The sequence below is a fragment of the Citrus clementina genome, unplaced genomic scaffold (genome assembly GCF_000493195.1).
Source record: "Citrus clementina cultivar Clemenules unplaced genomic scaffold, Citrus_clementina_v1.0 scaffold_1, whole genome shotgun sequence".
In the NCBI taxonomy this organism is placed as follows: Eukaryota; Viridiplantae; Streptophyta; class Magnoliopsida; order Sapindales; family Rutaceae; genus Citrus; species Citrus x clementina.
Window position 1 is genome coordinate 515,971 of NW_006263303.1, and position 17,923 is coordinate 533,893.

Here is a 17,923-nt window from a genome sequence, read left to right on the forward strand (position 1 = left end):
GGACCAAGTAATTTCCTTAGTAATGATTATTCATCACATTTAGACAAATATTGGTCGGTCCCCTTTATCATGTTCGATCATCTGTAGAAAAAAAAAAAAGAAGAAAATATCTTATCCTCTTATCCTCCTAAGAATCTCAATTATAATGATCAACCAAAACGGAAAAAAAAAATAAAAAATCCAAGAGAATTGACAACACCAGCTTGCTTAATTATTTTGAATTCTTCGTTTGGGTTAACGCACGCAATCATGGAAAAAAAAAATCATAATACAAATGCATGAAGAAAGTGGCACAGGTCTATTTAAACGAAATTTTTACATTGAGGTGAAAGTGGAAACCATAATTAATTAACTATAAACATATCTAAGTGTTCTAAATTATTCACTAAAATTGAAATTATGATCAAATAAATCATCATAACTTGAACCATTATTGAGTTTGATAGAAAGCCATTTCTTTTCAAATTCGGAAAAAGTTATTTTTTAAAATATTTAGAAAATTTTTAATACGACTTAAACACATATATATATTGACATTTAAATTGTGTTGCGACGAAGGTTGTTCTAGATAAGATAAGATCGTGATTAGAAAAAAAAAAAAAAACTCAATTCAATTGGATTATGATTATTAAGACTTCGTTTGGTACAACTTTTCAAGTAGAGTTTATTTAATTAGAGCTTTTGTTGTTAATAGAGTTTTTAAAAATAGAGCTTTTACTCAAAAAAATTTTAGTTGTTTGGTTGTCAATAAGAATTTTTATTAAAAATTTATAAAATTACTTTAATAGACAAGTTTTTTAAAATTATGTTATGAAAAGAATAAAATAAAATTATATATAAGTATAAAATATTTTAGATATTTTAACATTTAAAAAAACATTTTCAACTTCTAATCCTAAAATCCTAAAATTTGAGCTTTTACGAGTAGAGACAAAATAAGAACCAAATAACAATAAAAATTATGATAAGAATTTATGAGATTAAATAAACACTTATAGTCATTAAATAAGTCATATAAAAAAGGCACTAAACATAAATGATAATGCAAATAGCATAATCCGAGAAAAAATCTTGCAATAATATAATTAATCTATGAATAGATGAGGCAACCCATGATTTTTTTTTTATTTTTTTGGATCGAAGCCAATCTATGGGTTGACTGGTCTACATTTGACTCACAATTGGCTAATATCGAGCTTTGTGATAAGTATTTATAAAACAAATAAAATACGTGTTAATTAGTGGGTCACAGCCTATCAAAATGTACGGACCGAATATTCTGAGTGGGTGATCCAGTTGTTAATATTCTGTAATTAAATTCCCGAAGCTTAATTAATTTAATATTTTCCATAAGAGCATTGAACAAGGCCACAAAAGCCAGTGGGTAATGGGAGTTTAATTTCTTTTAATTAATTTGTAAACTTTACATAATTGGCAGACAGATATTCTAATCCCATATTAGTAAACAATTATTAAATTTTTTTTTTAAAAAAAAATGTGAGATTAAGGGAAATGGGGTCGATGGGGGAAGCGACCAATGGCTGCATTATTACTCTAATTAACACGTTACCTAACCCATCTTATCTCTTTACATTGTTTAAAATTTATTTTGGTGGTAGCAAATCGATCCATTATTCTCTATTAAGTGACTGGGAGCTGTTGATATCCTCCAGCATCTTCATATGGGACCGGCCAACTAGATGTGTTTTCTTTTTTTTTTTCATTTTTTCCTCCTTTTTCTTGGTTTAATATTTTAACTAACAGATTTTATGATTAAGCAAAATGGATTGATTGATCGATATAATAATTTGTATTGTTTTCTTTCTGATAAGTTGTTGATAACAAAAAAGCATGCCGTACTATAGTGTATTATAATAATGATAATATTATTTTTACAAAATTAAATTTGTCTCTTAACTGATGTGATATTATATGATATTGTATTATGTAAAGACGTCCAATTTCAAATGATTATTTATTAGTAATACAAGTTTTTTTGGTCTAAACTTTATAAATAAAAATCAATTTAAAAATATTACACCGTGTCAAATAAAATGGTGATGAGATACCTATTTAATGAAATCATCTCATGAATTTTAATATGCTCATAAGTAATGAAATATACGTTTGATAATATTTTATTTATTTATGTTTTTTGAATATTGAAAATATTTTATTGCTTGCTTGCGCATATAATTACATTATATGTCGTCCCAATTAAAAATTTTGTATTTTTTCCAAAATGCATCAACAATGACTTTCTTTTTATCAATATTCTCAAGACCTTTTTTTTTTAAAAAAAAAGTTTGAAAGCCTTCTTATTAATCAATAGGATTCAACGACACGTCTTGGAATTGATTAGTCAAAATTCTCCAAAATTCCATCAAAAAAATTGACGTCGAGTTGTCACCGCATTGAAACCTAACTCAGCTAGTAGGAACGTGAGAAGCTGATCACCACCGCAATTGTTTACTTTTGTGAAAACATCTTTTCTTTGCCGTCGTTAAGGAAGACAAAACCATGCTTTGTCACGTTAACATGCAGCAATTCATTTCATGCTCAAATTCCAATTAGTCAAATTGCTCAACTGGAGTGGACCTTTTATAATTCCTGATTAAAACGACACCAATTATAAAGCTTGAGGGTGGCAGAAATTCACACGAATTAAGGATACATACAAGTGGCTTTTAATTAACAATAACAAGCTGAGCTTCTCATGGGATCTGTCTATTTTTATGTATTTAAAAATCAATTCTCTGCTTTCTTCAATTTTATTTTTCAAGCCGAACTCAAGAAATAATAACAATCTTGGACGCTTACAAGTACTAGAGGTGATAGAACCTCAGAAGTCAGAGACCCATTTAATTCGAGTAGAAATGGATAGGGATTGAGCATTTCAATTGACTAGATTTTTTTACCTTCTGGGACGGGCTCGAAAAAGACAATCCTAAGAGTTGAAATTGTAAACGAAAAAGAATACATCTTTTACTTAAACTGGGCAGTTCTTATCACAATCGTTTCAGTTGTTTGTTCGGCTGTTTTTAATCGAACACGGAACCAAACGTGTGATGCATGATTATTACACATGGACATACGTAATCAGAAACTTTGGGCAGTGCAACACGTTCACCGTCATCATTTTGAATCTTCCCCATCCTCAGTTTTATTCTTTTACAGCTAATTTTCTTTCTATTTTAAGCTTTGTTTTTACCCATTTTTCAGATTTGCACTTCTTATTAGAATTTGACCCATCTTCGGTGGGCCAGTATAGTGATTAGATTCAACAGACAAATTGTCAGTTGAACGGCTGAGATTTTCCTGGGCGGGGGTTCTCATTTCTCAACCTTTGAAAGGAATTGTCGAGTTGCTAATGGGGACAAGATGCGTGATCCCTTACTAGTACATTAGCGTTTGGTAAGCAAAAGCAAGCACTGATGGTGGATATACCTAGAGCAGGTAAAACGGGTCATCGGGTCGTGTTTGTATCGTGTCAATTTTATGTCGTGTTAAATTTAGTTCAACCCAAACCCGACCCATTTAATAATCGTGTCAAAATATTAAGACTCAAACCCGACACGAAAAAATAATCAGATTACTTAATAACCCGCTTAATATCTATATATTTAACAAAAATTACATCAAATATTTACACATTGTCATACATACGTATGTATATACATACATACATAATTTATCGATATTATAAAATATACATATCTACCAAAATATTACACATTTACAATATTGAGGTTTTAATTATATATATATATATATATATATATTATAAAATATACATATCTACTAATATTTTATACATTTACACTATTGAAACTCTAAATGTGTTTAAAATTTTATAAATAAAATACTGTAGTTATATTCATCTTTTTAAAGAATATAAATAAAAGAGAAAATCATCTATAATATTTGAGTTTTGATGATAAAAACCTGTAAATTATTTTAAAATAGAAAATATAATCGGGTCATTGATCGAGTAAATGGATCAAGAATTTTAACCCTAACCCGATACGGAAAAAAATCGTGTCGACCCGGACCCAACCCATTTAATAATCGTATTAAATTCGACGACCCATACCCATTTATTTGTGTCGTGTTCGTGTCGGATAATCGGATCGTATCATATTTTACCAGCCCTAGATATATCAAAGGCGAGGGCTTTTGTCTAGATGGCACGCAGGCTACCTTTGAATGAATAGACCGTCTTTACTGGGGGTGCTTTTTTTAAGTATGCTTATTCGAGGGCTTTGATCCAAAAGCACTTCCTGTGCCGGTAGGAGCGAGAAATCAAAACCCACAAGCCCATGCTTGCACTCAAATGCACGCACCAATTTTCCTACTAATCTTGAGGAATTTTGACCAGAATGTGATATATAGCAATCAACTCCTGCCGCTTTATTTTATTTTTTATAAGAAGAAAAAGAAAAGCAAACACCACACAAAGCAACTAAAGCTAAAAAGAGGAAAGTAATTCTAAGCTTATTGCTATTCGTTTGTCATACTTTTCCCCCGAAAGAAAAAAGATAGGCATTTTTGGTTTTTCACGGCTGCTTGGGAAAAACTGAAGTGAATTCAATTTGCTGTGTCCGTCTGTTACAAGTAAAAGACGAGGCATTTCGGTCTTTTCGTATTTTCGAACATTTTGGGGATCTACACTTCAATACTTCATGCAGGCAGTAGCGTTTTATCAATACTGCTTACATATTTTTCTGCTTTTCTCAATTACTTCATGACCAAATTTTCTGCAACCTTAAAGAAAATAAAGAGTTGGAAGTGAAAAGAAAGAAAAGAAGAGATCATCCCAAGACTTAAAAACCATAAATAAACAATGATAGAAGCAAGAAAAACATCAATAGCCAGCGAAGTCTCAGTAATATGCTCCTACCGAAGGAAAATTATACAAAAGCAAATGAGAAAATAATGAGGTTTAAAGTCAATATAATAGCGGAAGCATGAATGATCTATTGCAATAATCAGCAGATAAACAATTGTCTTACAATAAAAGAAAAAAGACTACAGAAATAAGCAAACATATTATTGTCATTACTGTTTCATTATTTTCATGGCTGGGCTTCATTACTAAGCTCAGAGCAACTGCCGTCCAGTACAACAATGAACCAAGCAAATCCTCAAGGCCTCAAGCCTTTATGACTGACTTTGGAAAATTGATGAGTACTTAAATTCAGTTACTGCTAGACCTGTAGATGCACTTTTAGTGTTTAAATCAAAGAATTGTACACAGAATCTAGCAACTTACAAGGTGTTTAATTCAAACTAGCCAGTAATTGAATAAATAATGAAATAAAAATGGAATAGCTATCGCTGAAAGTATTATCTACGAACCCATACAAGAGGATCATATACTCGTACATTGGTTATTACCTACATCTGGCAGTTTTTTAATCCCATGATATGCAGAATCACCCAGGCTGTGAAGAGTACAGTCGATCCCGTTACACATGAGCAACTTACAAAATTTCACCACATGGAGAACAATGGGCAATTGGTTGGCCAACTTTGGAGGAACTTCCTTCTTGGAATGCATGAAATTCATTATTTCCAGGCCCCTCAAGTCATAAATATGTACATGATAAAACTATACCCATATTTGAGGACTAGGTGCAATAGAAAAACAAATACTGGGAATCACACAACGGCGGAAGCAGTACGGCGAAGATCTGCCATTCCATTGTCAAACTTTCCCGCAGGTGACCTGCCTTTGAAACTGCCATATCTCCCAGGTTTCGGCTGAAAAAGAGAGCCAAGCATTTTCTCCAAAGTCTCCACTGTATACTTCGCGTACTTGCCAGAGCTTGCTTCTTGCTCCACCAAGGCCCCGTAATTCTGCATATAGCTGCGGTAAATAGGTGCAATAGCCTGTGTAATAAGTTGAGACGTTTTCTCCCTCAGATCTTTGTCTAAGATAACCCAATTTGACTGTTTCTTATACACGTCATCCAAAGCATCATTGAATGCTTTAAGCCTTTTCTTGACAAGATCACGAGCAGAGGCACGCCCTCCTGAGAACATAATTAGACCTTCTCGGCTTAAATGACTCGGAATCTTTCCCCAGCTGTCTCTAAAGAATATAGTAGAATAATAGTCCTTGTATTGTTCATGTTCTCTTAACCAAGAATCCCCCAAGAGATCACCAAGCTTTGTGCCCTTCAAACTCTTGTACAGATGGCAGTGGTTGTTCATTGCAAAAAAATGGGATAAAGTGGTGTCATCATAAGCTTTCAACCACGTCTCCAGATTCTGCTCAATGGCTTTGACGATTTTCAAAACCTCATTAACGAGGAGCTTCTCTTGAAACTTCTCGTGCTTCCAACTTCGGTGGATGACCAAAACCTGGGTCAAAACTGGCTTATAATCATCTCCGAGAAGCTTATTACAGTACTCAGTGATAAAGCTCACCAATCGGGGAACACTCCCATCCGGAGGTGGTGGGATCTGCCTCTGTAACTCCACCTGAATGAGAAGTTCCCCGAAAATCTCAGCTGCACCATTAATCACCCTATTGATGAGATCCCTAGTCAGGTTTTGAATTTCAACACATGCTGCCCCACCAAAAAGCCGGTTAAAATCAGTTCTTAACTTGTTAAGAGATGCAAATATATCTAATAGCTTAAGAAGCTTTATCGGGTCTTTCTTACTCTCCGTAACAGTCTTACCAAACTGAAGGAATGCAAGCATCCCTGCCTGTGCAGCTATCTTAGCAAAGCATCCCATCCAAATATCTTTCCCCATCCTCTCAAACACATCATTACAAAGATTATACTCAGCCTCAAATAAATGCTTCACAGCAAACTCCAAATGCCTTCCCCACTGCGCTATATACCCCTCTATACTCTGCACATCATTAAATTCTGCAATAGATATCTCAAGATAATCCAAATCAAGCGCCTGCAAACTTGCTCTGACATTTGAGCTACGGACTTCAACATAAACAGAAATACATTTGTCAAACCTATTATTTGCAATCAATCTCCCAAGAATTGCTTGCAACTTATGAATGACGGACACAGGTAAAGGTGAAGGTGCAATACACGCTTGTTGGCCCAACGTTGATGGTGATGACATCGGAAGAGGAACACTATTTTCTGTCAACAGTTTCCGAAAATCACTCTCCAATTTATCTAATGCAGCATCCAAAAGCCCACCATCAAGACGTATTTCCACCTCGCCATTCTCCAATTCCCTAAGACCCTTCAATGACTTCTTTAAATTCAACAAATACTTCTCATCGGCCATGCGATTATCCTCCAAATACTCGACAATATCCTCCAACCACTGTATGGCCAACCCACAATTATCCCCCAAAAACCTCAACGCCTCCTCCAGCCGTTTCAACACCGACAAGTACCCAGGCAAATCATTCCTAGGATCCGATAACAAGGATTTCTCCAACCCGTGAACCGCATCAAACACCTTAAGCACCGCAGCAGCAGGACCCACAGCACGATTAATGTGGCCCCCGACGGCAACGAGGGCATCCTTGTCAGCACGAATAGGCCTGACAGCAGCCTCTAATGAGGGCAATCTTTGGTTAATGTCATCCAGTCGAGGACCCGCTCTTTCAAGAGCTAACGCCAGAGATTTCGATTTCTCTAAGCTAACCTTCAATGCCTTTCTCGCAGATATCAAATTCTCAATCCCATGATTCTTATTATTACCACCCTTCACGGAATCACTAACAGACTCGGCCATTTTGATCTTAGAAACCCTAATAGTGGAAACAGAAAAAAAATTGATCTAATAGATTTTCTCTTCGGAAGCTAACCGGGGCTCGTGTACGAAGAAATCATCTTCATGGGTCGTGATCGTCAAGTGTTTGGTTTGACCAAGCCGTGGACTAAATCAAAACCAAACAAAAAGACTTTTATTTTAATCAGAAAAATAAAATCAACAACTACAACCGCCGAAAAGAAAAGAAGAAAAAACAACAGGGTGAAATGATTTGTTTGAAAGAAAAAAGGAGAACGAGAGTGACTCACTTGGTGGGCTGTGTAGACCCGGCGAGTTGATTTGAGTTGAAAAATGGAATATTGAAATTTGAATAGGTATGGGGATTGTGATTTAGAATCAGAGAGAAAGAAAAAGAGGAGAAAAGGAGGTGGGAAAAACAGAGAAACCCTAGATACAGATCAGAAGAGAGTGGAGGAGTGATAACTGATAAAAGATAAAACTTTTCACGGTCCTTTTTTGCAAATCTCCGACGAATCCAGCCAAAGTGTATGACAGTGGAGCGTTTGCTTAAGTTAGCTGCCTAGCAGCTGCCTCTCTCTCTCTCTCTCTCTCTCTCTCTTTCTCTCATCTTTCCCTTTTATTTTTTAATTATTATTATTATTACTATTATTACTACTACTACTAGTAACATTTGACTTATTTAAAATAATTCTTAAGTTAATGTAAATTATATTATTATAGTCATCTAAGATCTAGTTAGGAGGATACTCTTGGGTGCACTGTCTTTCATTTTTTTTTATTACATAAGATTATTATTCAGATTACAACTCATATTATATGAGAATATAACTGATATTTACAAATTAAACTAATACTCAATATTTAATTGAGGAAAAAAATGCCCCCATAATACTTTTGTGGGGGTTCAAAATGCTGTCCTCCAAGTTGGAGAGCAGCACTGTCTTTCATTTTGAAGTACCAATCAAAATTTAATAATTTTATGATGCTCGAATCTTGTATACGGTACCCTAATCATGCCTCAAATTAAATTGAATAACAGTCTCTGAATAAGAATAAGTTTTAGGCACTTAACACACACCACCAAAATAGAGTTTATATTATTAAATATTATCTAAATTGTCACATTTGAGTCCCAACGTGGCATATAATGTTTTGATTACTTATGAGGTGCAAATGCTACATCCATGCCAAAGATTATTCAATATTCTTCAATTTGCGATTGTTTATAATGCAAGAAAAACAACGTGGGGTAGTTGGGAACTGAGAATTAACAGACTAATTAATCCATTTTGTTATTTGTTAATTTGAGATTGATCACATAATTAATGTGATACAAAGTACACCTTTACCTTACTTGTTATTAACGTCGTCGGTAGATATTTCATAGATTTTCAGAGTTCACACCCACCTAATTAGGTGACAGAGAAAAAAAAAACAAAAACAAAACACAAACAAGAGTAATTAAATATGAAAATAAAACAAGAGCATAAGAGTTTGGGCCTTTTGTTTTCTTGTGCCGGAACAAGAATCCAATGGTGAAGAATAGAATTGAGATCATGACTCGATCACATTACACTCATAGCCTTGATTGGATTGGATCCTCTTTTTGGAGAAACAGCGATGCCACCTGCATCTAGTTATACAACAAATGGTTGTACGATTTGATCTTTGATGAGTGTATTTGTAACCTTTAGGTAGATTCGAAACAAATTATTGTGTTTTAATGAACACTTTTTCAAGAAACAGTGAAAATTAACATGCCATTATAACTGCATCACTCATAGTCACAGCTACCTTTATTCAAAGAAGATTTGCTATCGGGCTACTCTAAATAATAAGCCTTTTTGACTGTTGAATTTCGTAATCCAACGCAATTATACTCAGTTTTTTCTCCATTTTTTTTGTAAACAATACACCAATAACATATAGAAGAGTTTTAAGAGGTCTCTAAAAAGATTTATAATGTAAAATATCAGTAAATTTAAGTATATAAATGTAATATAAAAGATCAAAATATACCAAAAATTGTGTTTTTATTTTATTTTTAAATAATATTATTGAGTAATCTTTTCCATGAACAAATGACAATGTTATTCACGTTATAATCAGAATACTAATATATGACCATGTCTGGTCTCATTATTTGACAACTTCAATATTATTATTAGGTGGTTCAAAGTTGATTGGACAGGTATTTGGTTTTTATATAGTGGTGGCAATGTTGCTCACTGAATCGATTATATATTTTATAAACATGTGAGATTTAAAGCTAATTTGGGATTGTGGTGTCTATGAAATAAGTTGATTTTGCTATGCATCTAAAATTAATTGTTGATTAAGAAAATAGTTTGGTGTCAGTAAATTGTGTTATTGCAGTTACTATAAACTTAAAAGGTTGAATACGTGTATTTGATAATTTTAGTCGAAGTTTAAATTACTTTTTATCTATATATTAGGATTTATGAAAAAAAAATAATTATTTGTTTGTTAATGTATTAAGATTATAATAAAAAATTAAAAATATATGATAGACTATTTAATAAGTTATTTATAAAAAAAAAACAATTATCTACCTACTTTAAAAATTACTATCAAATAAAGAAATTTATGAAAACGCTTTGAGAAAATTTGACAAACATTACTACTTTTTATAAAAACTTACAAAATAAGCAACCTAAAACAGTTCAAACTCCAACTCCAAACCGACCATAAAGTTAGGCTTAATATTATTTCATCATTTATCACCCTCACTGCCTTCAACCACTGGGAATTCCTACGCTCCATTAAATGTTAGGTTTGACGTCTCGAGTCTTGACCATAAACCACAGCCTCAGTTTCACAATTTGACTTCGACGTCGCCCATTCGGATACATTAATTAATACAAGCAGATATCAGATTTAATAGTCCATCAAAACTCCCACCAAATCCCTCCACGAAATTGAACGTGCGTTTCTACTTATGCTTTCATTGTCACACTAATTGATCAATTTCAATAAAAATTAGCACAAATCAGCAAGAGAAAACTATGACAAAAAAAAAAATCAACTATCAACAATTAATTTCTAAGTGATTACCAACTATCAACAGGAGAATTCACGAGATTTAGTTTTAAAAAGAAAGATTTCGAACTAGTTATAAAAAAACCAACCATCAACAGGTCGATATATGGCACAGACACCCAAAACCCATGAGCATTCAGCAATTGATTTTGCATGTAGACCGGGATTAAAAGATTCAACGAGAAATAATTTTTCATTTTTGGTTGAAATTCACGGCTTTTCCAATCAGCAGCCTGTAGGCCATGATATAATGTCGCAAAATCATTATTGGGCTTTGGCTACCTCATTGAACCACTTGACTTCCACTCACATTTCAGAGCATATCTCATTCACATTTAAGAATCATGAAGTTGCACATAATAAAACAATCCCATATCATATAACTACCGAATGACAATTTAATTAATTAATTAATTAATTTTTTTTTTTAAATTTTACTCCAACAAAATTTACATTAATACCCTCCATCCGACCTTCCATCGGCCCCGCAACAACATCGATATTAGAAAATGCTACCGCGTCTTGTCATTATCTTCCCACCCACCTTCCTTTATCAATTCTCTCTCTCTCTACTTTTTCTTTTTTGTTCATTTTCTCACGTTGACTCGAAAACCAAACCCACTCCAGCAGGGGCCGCGTTCTCCTGCATCGCGGCCTGCGAATGCCGGTGCTCTCCTTCGTACGTCACAATCAGCATCGTTGGATCGTCTGGTGCCCTCTCCACGTGTTTCCTGGCTGGGCACCCTCTCATTGTACTGCACTTGTAATAGCCGCTGAATATACATAAACAAAAAAATATTTATCAGTGACCACTGATCTTAAAAATTTGATCGAAATCAACAGCTGGATTATCGGTGGGTCCAGATCAGTTACCGTGGGTATGGTGAGCCCTTGATCGGCTTTTGACCATACTTCCTCCAAGAATACTCGTCCGGTGGAATATCGGCTATTTTTGAACTAATCGCCGGCACTCTAATAGTTTTCTTTACTCGGTTTTTCCTGAAATCAATTAAAAAAAAATAAATTAGACGTCAACTATTTCTTCCCAATATCTCACTATCGTACGCTGTTGGTGCAATCTATTATGAGCTGTGCGTGTTCTGTCTACGGTCTACGCTAACTCCTAACTGTGTCAAAGTCAAAATCAACGTAACCAAGTCTAAGCACGCCTCAGAAAAATGGGAAAATGACAAAACTAACACAAATTTCAATACTTTTTTTATTCGAGTCTTTATTGACATCGTTAGGCGTGCGCTGTCTACTCCTTCGCAGCTATGCGTTTACCCAACAACTCGTTGACCGGTAACTCGACCGATTTCTCAGATCGAGTCCGATTCCAACCGTCTCAAACTCGACCGAATTTCGTAAATAACAAACAAAATGTTTAGACCCGAGTTGACTCGGTAAATCAGCAAATATCATCGATAATTTTTCACACGAGAAAACGCCTAAAAGTTCTCAGTAAAAATTTGAAGCGTATGTCTGTGCGAAAATGTGCCGAACGTGAAATTTGACAACACGTACCTTCTCTTAGAGCAGTGACACTTGTTGTTGCCAGAGGTGGAGCCGGAGAACTTGCCGGAAAGATCATCGGAATGATCTTTATGATCTTGACACCTCTTCTTGTAAGGCTGAGCCGCGAGCGGCGGCTTTCCAGCGGAAACAGCAGGAGCTTGTGGCGCCAAGAAGATCGAAGATCCTCCTTGCTTCCCGTTCGAAACGCTGCCGTCTCCGGTGATAGCAGAGGACATGAAGGACGAGTTCGACGACACACAGAAGCTGTCTTTGGAAAACTCGAGCTCAGTGCTCTTGACGTTTCCGCTAAACAAACTAGGTTTTGTAAAATCAAGAGTCAGACTGTGCGGCTGTGACTGGACGTAACTCGCCGTAGAGGGAGCGACAGCCATCGTAGGAGCAGGCGGAGTAAGAGTTAAGGTCTGTGTGTGTGGAGAGTTGCCTGAGGCGGCGGCGGCGGCTGGCGCAGATGCAGATGAAGATGAAGGCGAAGAGTGAACCGGCCCGCGCCTGAACCGGGCGTGACCGGTTCGGTTGAGCAGGGAAATGACTTTTTTGAACTTAGAGACGGTGAGATCGGTGAGGTCCGAGCAGTCAACGTGATTCGAGGATTGGTGATGAGACATGAGACGGATCAGGTGCTCCATGCTTTTGATCCCTTGCGTTGCAGCTTCTTGTATCGCCGTCTGATCTTCCATCATCCTTTTTGGAAATCCCATCAGCTCCACCGCCATGATTTGGAAAAACGAAAAAGTTTCTGCTACCAAATGAGAGCAATTTGGAAAAGCCTCAAGATGTCATTCGACGAAACCCTTTGAAAAAGTAAAACTTAAGGCTGAGGCTGCGAGGGTGGAGGCTCTCTCTCTTCCTTGAATCGTTGAGAGAAGATACAGGGGTGGGGAAGATATTATAGAGGAAGTGGGGGTGACCGGATGACCGGGAGAGGGTGAGTTTAGTCAAAGCGTGGGGTTTTGATCCAACGGTTCAGAGTGGTTTGACGATTTCTATGGTGATTAAACAAATCAGAGGTTGGTCTTGTTTGAATTTTAAAAAAGTAACAAATATTAGTATGTGGGTGGTGGGGACCCTGTGGAAAAAGTATTATCGGGGTCTTAGGAGTGCTTTTTGGTTTTGAATTTTCAATGTGTTTGACAAAACGAAGAGCGACTTTGCCAAGTTCAAACTCCGTATATAATCACTGTAATTTGCATGTTTTGTAGCGCATTTTTAATTAAATATATACGTTGGAAATCCTTTCTTTATATTTTCCTCTCTCTTTATCTCTCATTATTTAATAAATGATTGAGATTAAATTTTTTATTTATTTTTTATTTTCTTTACAGTTGAACTAGTTTTTTTTACTAAATTATAAAGACAAAAGGGAGATAAAGAGACAGAGATAAAAAAGAAAATTATAATTCATAAATTATTAAATATATATCTAAAATGTCGTATGTTTTGACATAGAATTTTTTAAAACCTTTAATTAATTATGTATTGCAAGGTGTCAAATAATTTTTTATCTACCATGAATATGCTGCTTTCACAATTTTATCAAATGAGTATCAGACTATTTTCAAATGAATAAACATCAAATATCATACTAGTTAAGATAAAAATCTATATCTCGCTTATTGCATACAAATATGGTTGAAAAGTTGAGATTTTTCCGAAGGAGAGAGGGTTGTATTGTAATTCTCCACTAAATTGTAAGTTTACTCTTTTATTTTAAAGTTGCTCGATTTTGAACAAATGTGAAAGTTTGAGAAAATAATAAAATAATCGAGTAACGACAAGCCTCGATAAATTTTCCCGAGAAAAATGTCACAAAAAACGCATCAAGGGCACTACGGGAGTTCAACAAAGCTGACTTAAAAGTGGGGATCACGTGGAATCACCATTTTCTTTAATCCGAAACTGTTGACCAAATTTCGCTCGTACAGGGAACGGATATCGCCAGTGACTCATCATGCACCGTCCGATTTCATCCAAGTAATCTAACGTTTGTTATGTAGCTTAGGGAGTTGACTATGACTTTTATTAATTTAAGGAAACTCCCGAATTGGTAAGACGATTAAGCTGTTGACACGTGGCGAATGCATGCAAAATTGACGGGGCCCACTGCTGTCAAAGTTCTTTTTTCTTTTTTCTTTTTTCATTAATGTAATAAGATTATTAGGCTACGCTTAGGTGTAATTTTGACTTTATCATTGGAAATTAGTCATGTTTTCCTAAATCTAGAACTTGACCTAAAAATTACTTCCAATATTGATTATTGAATGTTTAAATTAGAAGGTAAAATATTATCTAAAGATTATATCATTAAACAAATGATAATTTTAGAGAGTAATTGGAAATATATTATAAAATTCGGATATACTTTTAACATAGTAGGGATCTCAATTGACTTGACATTTTATATGTCATTCATTTACAATAAAAATCAATTAATATCAAATTATTTATAACACATCAATTGTATTATAAATCATGAGTAATGATACAGCCACAAATTCTTGTACAAACTTATTTTGTACAAACTGACGTGGCATTAATTCATTGGTTGAATGAAAATATAAATTAATAAAAACAAATCATGTGGACCAAGTGATATTTAATTTAACCAATCTTATCATGCCACATCAGTTTGTGCAAAATAAGTTTGTACAAGAGTTTGTGGATGTATCATTACTCTATAAATCATATGTACCAACTTGCATAATTTAGGAAAATATTATTTTTAATAATAAATTTAATGAAACTTTTATCAAACACATGTATATTTAATCTCTTTATAAATAAATCTTACTTGTTAGTTGACATATGTCAGTTACACGCATGCGTTATTAGTCTAATATTTATATGACGATCTTACTTTATTACATTCTAAGTAATGCTATTATTAGATTGCTTGAGATCAATAATTCGAAATTTATGTCAAAATTTTAAGTTAAAAATTTATATATATATATATATTTCCAATCAAGAATCCTCAATTATATTCAAACTAGGGATGAGTTAAAAAATAAAAAGAAATCTCTAATTTAATTTATCTCTAGTTTAATATAGTTAGAGATCATTGCTGAAAACTCACTCTATTTACACACACACACAAATTGATGCAATACTATTATAAGATTATCACATATAACATATTGTTTGTTATCATTAAGAATAATACAATGTTTATGAAGTAATACTTAATTTTCAAGTCGTATTTGTGTGGGTAGTCTTGTTGATGATATGATAGTGCAGTCAGTACTTGTGCTGAACATTTTTAGATTATTTATGAGGTGCAACATTTATTTTTACTGAAGCATGATTTCAAGATTAGCTTAGATAAAATTAAATTTGTTTTCTTGGGGGGATTTATCATGAAACAATGAGAAAATATATTTGAATAGATTGGAAACTTGGGTTTGACCCTGCGAGGTGTGGTGCCGGGGTGCCGGGCAGCCCTGGGCTTAATTAATCATCTGATTACTCATTTTAATAAACAAAATTCTAGAAGCTGAAGGCAATAGGCCTGAAATGAGTCATTCGCGATAAAGACATTAGAAATGTTCATTGTATATGAAAATATGTTTCATTGTTATAATTTATTAAGCAACTTGAACCTTCATAGTTTACAATATATGATTCAGATATGCGCCCATGCGACTTTAAATTTTGATTATGCCTTGTTTGACTTATCTCCCAAAATGTCATAGAAAAAGTTGCAATTTGAATAGAAAATTGTTGATTGATTTGATGTGACAATCCATGATATTCGTATGTGGATTTGATTCTTTCTTACCGATTTTTTTTTTCTTTTTTAACAATAAATATGGTTCTTTATTTTTATTTTTTTTTATAATGGAAAATAAGAAACAAAAGTCTAAGAGAACAAAAAAAAAAAAAAACCCCTCTTATTATAAGAAAATTTGGGAGTCATTTGATTTGTTAGTTAAAGCATTTAAAATTCTATTGTTGACTTTTAATTGGTCGTATCTTTAGTTGATGTACATATTATGCTTCCCATGTTGTTGATAAGGGAATAAATATATATTACTGCTTCGATCCTCTGCGATATTCCCCTTCAAAATTTGATCACAACAAAATAAGAATAGGATCCTTTTGATTTTCTTTGAAAAAAAAAATACCTTTTAAAAAAAAAAGTCAAAATAATAAAGAAAAAGATAAAAGCTCTCAAAGCATTTCTTAGTAAATTAATTGCTAATGGTTTCGTACGTCAAACAATATAAGATGCTCAAACAAGTGCCAGCTCATGGACATCGATGCAGGTTTGGTCGTGTTCTGTTCGAAGTCAAAACCCACAGCACGATTAATTGAATAGAATAATCTTTAAGCCAAACTTACGAGAGGAGGCAAAGGCATTTAAAAAAAAAAAAACTAAAATCCAAATGGGTCGGTTTAAATTTATGTAATCAAGCTGAACCGAATCAATCAATTTATGTAATCCAAGCTGGTTTAAAAGTTAATTAGGTCGGATTATCAGAATTTTATTTATTTATTAATATTTTGAATATTGAAACTAAATCATGACTTGATTCGTGAATTAAATTGAATCGGTTCATGCAATTTGCACATTCTAACTTTTTTATTATAATTTTATTTATTAACTAAGAGCAGGAAAACGTAATTTGTGCATTTGTTTAATTAAAGCTTGAATTATAAGATTAATATTTTGTTTAAGATGCATAAATCTGAAAAAGGTTGGCGAGCGGAGCGGTGGGGAGGCTTCTTAACAATTTCATAGGCTCTCTCAATGTTAAATAAAATCAATAGGGATGCTTCCACTAATTTTAGAAAGTAGGTACATCCTCTCTCTACTCTACATAGACCCAACTTGCGTATTGTTTAACCTCGTATTAATTAAAAATACCAAGATTACATAACTTTAATGTATGTTAGTGTGTAGCCACTAAGCTCCAACCCAGAGGATCCCATTTTGAGGATTTGGTCATTTGATGGGGGTTACAAATTGGCCATTAAAACAAAGCACCGGATTCATCAAATATTGTGATGTCTCTCAACCGATCTTATTTTGCTTGCCTTATTAATACTTTAAGACAGTGCTCGACTTATTATAATTGATTAATTTGCCACCATATCTTTTGCCATTCATATGAATTGATCGTAAAGAGCAGGTGCATTAAACTCTATAGTTGACTTGAAACCTATGAATAATACATAAGAAAATAATAATAATAATTGCAAAACATGTTCTTTTTTTTTTTAAACCCCTTAGTTGTGTATAGGTCGATAAAAGGGACAATAAAATCTCTAACCCAATCTCAACTTTAGTTTTTTTTTTTTAATACTGTTATACAGGACTATAGGTATTACAATTAATATTTACAAATAAATTATACAATTAAGACTTTCTTCGTGACATGTACTCTTTTAAAGCGCTGCTCAAATTCTTTAAATCCTCTCAAATATTCGAGAGCTGTCCACTTCACTCACATTTCGTGAGGAATAGACTGATTACACTTAATTATTTGATAATTGATGGAGGATTGTAAATAATCTCCATAAATACTTTTATGAAGCCTCAAACCCTTACACTTAATATTATAAGTGCAAGAACTCCCCTACTGGACCAAAACCAAAGGCTTAT

At 33.8% G+C, this 17,923-nt stretch overlaps 2 protein-coding genes across 5 annotated transcripts; both read right to left on the reverse strand.

Annotated features, from left to right (window-relative positions):
• Positions 1-4,387: 4,387 nt before the first annotated feature.
• LOC18054112 (exocyst complex component EXO70A1) lies at positions 4,388-8,330 on the reverse strand. Of its 4 annotated transcripts, none has more exons than XR_002903887.1 (2): positions 5,402-8,330; positions 4,388-4,757 (listed from the first exon to the last, which is right to left on the reverse strand). XR_002903887.1 is itself a non-coding variant. In XM_006450130.2 (2 exons), exon 2 carries the CDS (start codon positions 7,723-7,725, stop codon positions 5,662-5,664), a length of 2,064 nt encoding a protein of 687 aa, XP_006450193.1. In that variant the 5' UTR covers positions 7,726-7,870; positions 8,013-8,324; the 3' UTR covers positions 5,301-5,661. The 4 variants fall into 4 exon arrangements, 1 of the variants encoding a protein (XP_006450193.1); XR_002903886.1 differs by having other exon boundaries at positions 4,388-4,764; XR_002903885.1 differs by having other exon boundaries at positions 4,388-4,764; positions 5,398-8,330.
• A 2,755-nt stretch (positions 8,331-11,085) lies between these two features.
• LOC18054113 (probable WRKY transcription factor 17) lies at positions 11,086-13,189 on the reverse strand. The gene is made up of 3 exons (XM_006450132.2): positions 12,310-13,189; positions 11,659-11,784; positions 11,086-11,558 (listed from the first exon to the last, which is right to left on the reverse strand). Exons 1-3 carry the CDS (start codon positions 13,032-13,034, stop codon positions 11,381-11,383), a joined length of 1,029 nt encoding a protein of 342 aa, XP_006450195.1. The 5' UTR covers positions 13,035-13,189; the 3' UTR covers positions 11,086-11,380.
• Positions 13,190-17,923: the final 4,734 nt, after the last annotated feature.

Excerpts from the sequence above, each read along its gene's own strand:
- LOC18054112 (XM_006450130.2), bottom strand. The coding sequence starts at position 7,725 with ATGGCCGAGTCTGTTAGTGATTCCGTGAAGGGTGGTAATAATAAGAAT.
- LOC18054113 (XM_006450132.2), bottom strand. The coding sequence starts at position 13,034 with ATGGCGGTGGAGCTGATGGGATTTCCAAAAAGGATGATGGAAGATCAG. Across the intron at positions 11,785-12,309 it reads TGTCACTGCTCTAAGAGAAG|GAAAAACCGAGTAAAGAAAA; the intron begins GTACGTGTTGTC and ends AATTGATTTCAG. Across the intron at positions 11,559-11,658 it reads AAGGGCTCACCATACCCACG|CGGCTATTACAAGTGCAGTA; the intron begins GTAACTGATCTG and ends ATGTATATTCAG.